Source organism: Seriola aureovittata, chromosome 6 (assembly GCF_021018895.1).
Source record: "Seriola aureovittata isolate HTS-2021-v1 ecotype China chromosome 6, ASM2101889v1, whole genome shotgun sequence".
Classification (NCBI taxonomy): domain Eukaryota; kingdom Metazoa; phylum Chordata; class Actinopteri; order Carangiformes; family Carangidae; genus Seriola; species Seriola aureovittata.
Window position 1 is genome coordinate 25,636,574 of NC_079369.1, and position 7,760 is coordinate 25,644,333.

A 7,760-nucleotide genomic window follows, 5' to 3' on the forward strand; every position below is an offset into this window, starting at 1 on the left:
AGAGGTTGGAAAGATGAATGACCTTTGGAGAACAGGATATCATAAAACTCTAAAATTTTTCCTGTGATTGAACTTGAAGATATTAATATATCTTCTACTTGAGATAGTCCAAACCTTCATTTCATTTTGTCTCTATGTTTTTTTATATCACTGCAAAGGAATGGATTCAGAATTCCTTTAATAGTCATTTCTGTGCATTTACATTACATATGCTTTAAAAACACCAGACAAGCAAAATAAAGTGCAACATTCAATAAATAGTAACTGGAATAAATATGGTTGGTAAGAAGGTAATGCACAATAAAATAGGTGTAGGCCTAAAATGTAGAACTTCATGACACTTCATGTCATCATGAGCAGCATCTTAAAGTTCAATCGTCCTCTCATCAGCTTAATTTCTGCAGCCGATCAAACACATACATCTGGTCCTGCTGAAGTCCTTGAATGCAATCAGGCTCCCCTCAGTCTTGGAATGTGTCAATAAGGATAAAGCACAGGTTCAATTTGTAAAGAATAAAAATAAATCTGGTGGTGCCAGGCAGGCTGGCAGTGGGCACGAGAGGTTGAGGCGAATTCCTGTGCCCGACCAAGGCAAACAGAGCGCGGGTCAAAAGGCAGCGCAGAGCTGCATGTCCCGGCGAAGCGTCTAAAGTTAGACAAGGACCTCCACTTTAGATCACCGTGATAACACTCTACACAAACACACTGGAAATAGAAAAATGTGGCTCCGGGAGTGAATCTGCGCACACATACACACACATACACACACACAACACACACAGACTTTCACAATCACATCCTGATGAAACTGTTGTGATTCTCATGTTTTGCCACCTATGGATAAAAAAAACCCCTCCTGAGGTGAAGGAGAGGCCAGAGGCACATAGCTGAGGTTAATGTTTTTATTAAATATATCACCTTTTTTTTCTTACATTACATCTCAATTACAAAAAGTGTACATACACACGAGTGAGCAGTTAGTCACTTTGGAATACACTCACATTAATAATATTTCTCTCTCCAACAGCAGCATGTAGATAGAGCAGAGCGCGTCGCGGGTCGCCGCCGGACTCGCTCTTTGTGGTCATGTGTTCTTGGTCAGAGAGAACGGCAACTTGTAAAGTCAAACAGCAAGTCTTTTCTTTGACAGATACATCAACACGACTGACAGCAGACACATAAATATTGGAGGTAGGTAAATGTAGAAATACCCGTCTGAGAGGCAGCGCAGGGAGGCACCTCCTGTCATGCTATCTGCAGCCCCATGGAACCATGGGAAATGTTTTCTGAGACTGTATTAAGGATTTCCCGACTGAGAGTTTTGCGTTCACTGACAAGATTTGATCATGTGTGACATCAGAAAATAAAAAGACAACAATAAAACAAACAAACAAACAAAAAAAGGACATAATAATGGCAACGATGTGAAAATGAATCATAAAAACAACATTTAGAAATTCTTCTAAATGACATTTGGTCACTCAGTGCTTTTTGTTCTTGCTTGGTTTGTCCCAAACCAAACCTCCAGACAACTCCTTAAGGGTAGAGCGAGCTCAACTCAGCAGTGGAGTTACTCAGGGCCAAGATACATATATACACTTTATACACTCACAAAAATAATAATAATATAATAATAACAATAAGGCAAAAAAATTATATAAATACTCATGAAATAATTACAAATAAAAAGTAGTAGAATTGAAATAAATAAGGCTGAAGAGTAGAAGTAAATGCATCAATATTAAAAAAATCTCCTTTTTTCAGAAAAACAAAAATAGATTTTTTTTTCTCTTTGGGACGGGTGTTTGAAGGAGGGGGGGTGGGGGTGGGGTGAGGGGGACGAACAGTCCCGAAATGACAGTGTACCTGAATTAAACACCACCATGGACAAGATCAATAAATAAACAGCTATCAAAAAGGAAAAAAATCAGTGGCTTCTTCTTCTTCTTCTTCTTTGTGTGTGTGTGTGCGTGTGTGTGTTTGTTTGTGTGTGAGATCTGAATCAGTGGTTGATCCCTTCAGGGACACTCGGCGTCTGCAGGGAGGTCGGTCGAGCCTAAAATCTTCTTGCCGTTCCAGGAGATCACACACCAGCATCGACCCCTCTGTCCGTCCAGGCAGGATTCACACTGCAGGGGGGGGGGGCAGAAATCATTTAATTTACATTGGCATATAAAAAACTACAGAAAAGGATTACTTTAAACACTTTAAAGTCAGAATTCAGTCTCTTTAATGTTTAATCTTCAGAATACTGACTGTCTGAGATTAAAGTCAGAATTCTAAAAAACAAGAAACATACATGTACGGTCACGCCTCGAACCAAACACACTGAACAAATCCCTGCCTGTAACACACACACACTCTCACAATCATTTAAAAGCTGTGGTTGACATAATCTTGGCTACACACTCTCTCACACACACAAACACACACACACACTATTTTTTTTTCATGCTGAGTGGAGTCACATGAATCCAAAACACACACACACACACACACTCATGCACACACATGTACACATGTTGAAGAAGACACCAACCTGTTTGGGTTTGTAAAGCCCGTGCTTGTCACAGTTGGGGAGGTAGAATCTGGTCAACTTGTCTCCTAGTTTCTGCTGAGACTTGGCGATCTTGTCCAGGGCCCTCTGCAGCTCCAGGTGACAGGGCCCCTGCAGACAGGACACAGGTGAGAGAAGGGTTATTAATAATAATAATAATAATAACGATAATAATGATAATGATCAACACTAATTTATTATTATTATCAGCAAACAAGTGGGCTGACATCAAGCTGACATAAAACTGAAGCATCCCCATTCTCCCCCTCTCTCTCTCTCTCTCTCTCTCTCTCTCTCTCGTCTCTCCCTCATCCTTTCAAACAGCACACCAGCTCCCCCTTGTGGCGCGCTAGTCCTTTCCTCTCCTCTGAGCGGCCCCCAAAAAACTTTTAGCAACATATTGCGCTGAGGATTTTACAGATTGAAACTGATCCTTTGTCCGCGTCTCACCTGCTCCACCAGCTTCTTGCGGATGGCGATGAGTTTGGCTTTCATGCTCTCCTGAGCGTCCGCTGCAGCCCTCGGGTCGTAGGGCTTACTGTGGCCGGGGAGGTAGTGGCTGGAGCCGGGGTCCGAGACGATGGCAGCGTTCTCCATCTCAGCCTCTGGCTCTCCCTGATCTGGAGGAGGAGGAGATTGAATGAATGTGAAGCGGGGCTGAGTGAATGTGGCTTCAGGTTTTGAAGGTTTAAAGATTTTGGAGGGGTCGTAGTGAAGCGCATTTGCTGGATGTGGTAGAAGCAGATGCATAAATGTGGAGGTGATAGGCCTTACCTTGAGTCTGGGGCTCGGGGGTCGGCTCTGGCTCAGGGCTCTGCGTGCACACGGCTTGTCCCTGGGTGAGGGAGTGCAGCGGCCGGGGGTCGCCGGGTCTCGGGGTGCACCTCAGTCCGGAGCCGCACGGCGCCGTGTAGATCCCGCACAGCTCCCCAGCCTTCAGGGCGCAGGCGAGGCAGCATCCACAGCCGGGCTCCCGCAGCACCTCGGTGCATCCGGGCGCCACCGCTGGACACTGGCTCATCTTCTCCGGAGTACACGGGGCGCATCGGATCGGCTCTGGCCCCACCACCGGGGACCCCAGCGTCCCTGTGGCCAGCACGGAGCACACCGCTGCCACCACGACGTGCTGCACATATAATCCACCCATGGCAAACATTGTGAGCTGGATAATAAATATAGAAAACAAAATGTAGAGCAAGGTGGAGGGTAATCAGAGGGATGAGCCGGATTCCCACGGTTCTTGCTCAGTTGTGTCTTTCGTTTGATTTTGGGAAAATGTCTAACTGTGCCTTGCGCGCAGCCGTATTTATAGCCGGGTCCTCTGTGAGTGTTTGACGCATCAGCGTTATGAATGATTTCTGAAAAGAAGGTGTAATGATACGATGGGCTCTGATTGGCCCGCCCATGTCCGGTCAGGCAGCTCATTTGAATACAACAAAATCACGTCAATATTTATTTTGGAACAGGCAGTGCCTGCACGTATCGCTCACTAGTGACGACACAAGTGTTTGATGTTGCAATCAAGGACCCCCTCCCCTTTTCTCACCCGGGTGCAACACCAAACTATACCCCACATTTCCAGATACCGGTACCAACACACAGGCCGCCTGCTTGAATCCTGCTGCCTTTGTTTTCATGAGTTAAAATCAGAATAAGTTCACGCGGTGTCGCTCATTTCATTTCATCGATTTCAGGGGTGAAGCAGTTCTGATTGTCTTGCTCTGACACAAATGAGCCCCTCTGTTTAGAAACAACGTTGTCTATTCATGAGTGTTTTCCATTAATTGCCCTGTCCCGAACTTCTTACACAACTTTGGGGGGGGGGGGGGGGGGGGGGGGGGGACTAACAATGAGCGCAAATTACGCACCGCCCACGCTGCGCGCACAGAGCTTGGGCCCCGCCGGGAGCGAACCAGCGCGGCTCTCATTTGACATGAGAAAACATCCGCGCGCTGCAAACAGGGGACAATAAATCCCCAACTTTCAGAAATAGGCTAGCTGCGCAAATGAGGGTCACCGTTTACGCCAGTGAGTCACCGGCTCAGGCATGTGGCATGTGACCCCCCCCCCCCCCCCCTGCGCGCTTTGGGCTGCGTCCAGGAGATGTCCCGTTGTAATTACCCGTTTCCTGGGATAATAATAGAGCGAAGCTTTGAATGGGAGCTGCGCTGACATGACCACAGACACGTCCCTCGCATCGCCGCTCTCTGGAGGCTTTGATGGTCCCACGGTGGACAACATGCACGTTTTCACGGCTTGCTGCAAGACATTTGGTGTCCTGTCACTGCTGACCCTGGACGGGTCTCTGTTAATGTTCCCTCCATTTGCAAAAGGACTAAGAAAGACTCAATGCATACCCCTCCCCCCTTTCTTTATTGTCACATTTCCACCACCCCCCACTTATCTATTTTCAGATTTCAGTTAATTACCCCCCCCCCCCCACTTTGACTTTCTCTGGTGCACTGGGCCGCATCAGTGATCGGCTCCATGCAACTGCTTTATAGGATTGCATCATCTGTCAACTGGTGTTAACAGTCGCACTCACGTGACGCCCCGATTTGTATTTGTCAAAGCCCCGGGCTAAATAAAGCTTTTAGTGTAATCTGATGTGGCGTGAGAGCGTTTTCTTGACCCCCCCTCCCTATTATTGTCCACCCCAAAGCCTATTAATATATGTTGATATTATATACAGTGGGTTGCAAAAGTCTGAGACCAGTTTCCCCAGAATTGGAGGATAAACATTAAAATTAATGAGAAATTAGTAAGAAAAACATACAGGTTTTATCTGTAGGCCTATGTTGTTTTAATTAACTTGCATATATAATAATGTAATGAAGTACATTTACTCAAGTACAGTATCAGAATACTTCTGATTGATGATCTCCAGAGGGAAATTAGGTTACGTTACAGTTACTGTGTCAGCAACAGCAAAGAATAGAGAATAAGAAATACGATTATAAAGATAAAATATAAAGATAAAATGTAAAAAAAACATTTACTTATACTATGATATATGAGAACAATATCTATATAAGAAATAGGTGATAGGTAAAATATAAATATAAATGCAACAGTATATGGTGTAATCCACAGTTGAAAGTTGCACTTGCCTGAAACAACAGAGAAAAGAGGTATTGAAATATTGCACTTGTTTGTACTGTATTGTCAGAGGAGTAAATATAGTTACTTTCCAGCGCTGTGATCTGAAAAAACACTGACTACTTTTCATTTTAACATACATGATTTATGAGTTGGAGTCCAAGAGGAAAACTGACATAAACCACATGTTTAGAAAACTTTAGATAACTTGGATTAGGTTGTTGTCTAGTGTTTTGAAGGACCTGGTACGTGTGTGATATGAATTTCTCCCTTTTATTTCCCCATAAGTAGCTTTAAGGTTGTAAAAATCCTCGTATCCCTCACTGTCTGACAGTATCATATATCATCACATATAATATCTACATTGAGGTTATTTGTCGTTTACATTGAGGGAAATATTAAAACGCAGACTCTTTGTTTTTATGGCTGTACCATTCCAGCAAATGGAAATATTTTGTGCATAATCTTAAACACATTTCCCCTAAACCTGAGCCTGACACACTGTATTTACTTCAAAGTGAAGCTCTTTGAGTTTAAATAAAGTCTGAGAGCAACATCATGAGTTTGTGACGACTGCGGGTCAGTGACGGAGAGAGGCTGCGTTTCTATCAATAAAACATGACGTGTGCTCTCATGTGCTGCCTATAGCTGCAGAACAGGATGTCATTTGTTTTTTCTCACTCTCACTGAACAGGAAGTCCTTCGATGCACGACTGAACAGCCCCGTTCTCATCATGAAAACACAAGTTTACACTGAGGGAACGCCACAACACTCACGTACTAGATTGCTGAGATCCTTGCATTTCACTAAAATACTCCATTACATTTTAAAATGTAATTGTGACATTGCATTGCAGATGTTTTTATATCAAAATATATACATATGTTGTTTTTATGATGTTACAATTAAATAAAGTGTAAGGGTAGATTTAGAGCAGCTACAATGTTGAAACATGTTTATTAATGTAATTAATGTTCAAAATACAATGTCCACTTACACTTAGCTATTTCCAGAGCTTTCAACCGTACACTATAGCCTTAATCAGCAAATGACTTTTCTTTTATAGGTGATGTTACATTATGATGAACAGGTGATTCAAGTAAGACGTGCATTTAAAGATCACATATTTCACATTTCTCCTGTGTTTTATTTCAAAGTGTTGATCAGAACACTACAAAATAAAGCACGGGAAGCACCGAGCCTCTCTTCTGATTGGCTGACTGTTCTCTGAGTGATCCAATAAAAATATAACAGATTTCAGGTAAAAACTCAGAGATGCCAAATCCTGCAAGGTTGGATGGTGGGTCCAGGTGGGTCCAGGTGGGCGGGGCTTGGGGCATGGCAGAGAGCGTTGACTGCTTTGATGTGACATCACAAAGTGACAGAATACCTGACGGCTGGTTTTAAGGCTTAGTTTCTGAATACAGGCTGTGTGCATTTCTCTGTGGACTGAGCCTTTAGATGAGATACTTAGATCCTTTCACAGTATTAATAAAGAACCTAGACCCGCTTTATAGTCAAAAAAGACATGGACATCTACTTTTATACTATATGGAGCTTTAAAATAAGGAAAAGCGCTCATACTGCAGCAGAACAGAGCTCATGTGAGCGTTCGTACATGTACCATAATGCAAAACCGCTCCATTAAAAGTGCATTTCATTCTTAACTAAAAGTATCAACAGTGACGTTCAAGCATTTTAAAAAAGTAAAAGTAAAGCTACTTCTTCACTTTCTTTTTCCAAATACTTCTTCAAAAATAATGTGCTGTCACTGAAGCGCCAAACGTTTAAAATTTTACAACCAGAGTCACGTGTTTTCCTGACGTACATGCGGTGTGTTTGGCTCAGCGTGTCCTCAGCTGAACTGTGATTTGAGGATGACGCCTGCAGTCTGGATCCTTGCGAGGGAATGTGGACTTCAGGGCAGCTGGGAGCAGGATCGGGTGGCTCCGTGACATGACATTTATCCTCAATCCACCCTAAATGTTCATCTCTCACTGTGCTCCTGAACCCGACAACTCATAAAAAATAAAGATAGCTCCAAAAGCCATCAAACTGGTGTGTGAAGCCTGATGTCTTATGTCATGGTTTTGAGTTTCTCAC

General features: G+C 43.5%; 1 protein-coding gene across 1 annotated transcript; it reads right to left on the bottom strand.

The window, feature by feature from the left end:
* Positions 1–888: 888 nt before the first annotated feature.
* igfbp1a (insulin-like growth factor binding protein 1a) lies at positions 889–3,900 on the bottom strand. Its single transcript, XM_056378434.1, has 4 exons — positions 3,332–3,900; positions 3,008–3,177; positions 2,540–2,668; positions 889–2,129 (listed from the first exon to the last, which is right to left on the bottom strand). The coding sequence occupies exons 1-4, from the start codon at positions 3,711–3,713 to the stop codon at positions 2,019–2,021; spliced, it is 792 nt and encodes a 263-aa protein (XP_056234409.1). The 5' UTR covers positions 3,714–3,900; the 3' UTR covers positions 889–2,018.
* Between the last annotated feature and the right edge of the window lie 3,860 nt (positions 3,901–7,760).

Excerpts from the sequence above, each read along its gene's own strand:
- igfbp1a (XM_056378434.1), bottom strand. The coding sequence starts at position 3,713 with ATGTTTGCCATGGGTGGATTATATGTGCAGCACGTCGTGGTGGCAGCG. Across the intron at positions 3,178-3,331 it reads CCCCGAGCCCCAGACTCAAG|ATCAGGGAGAGCCAGAGGCT; the intron begins GTAAGGCCTATC and ends CTCCTCCTCCAG. Across the intron at positions 2,669-3,007 it reads GCAAGAAGCTGGTGGAGCAG|GGGCCCTGTCACCTGGAGCT; the intron begins GTGAGACGCGGA and ends TCCTGTCTGCAG.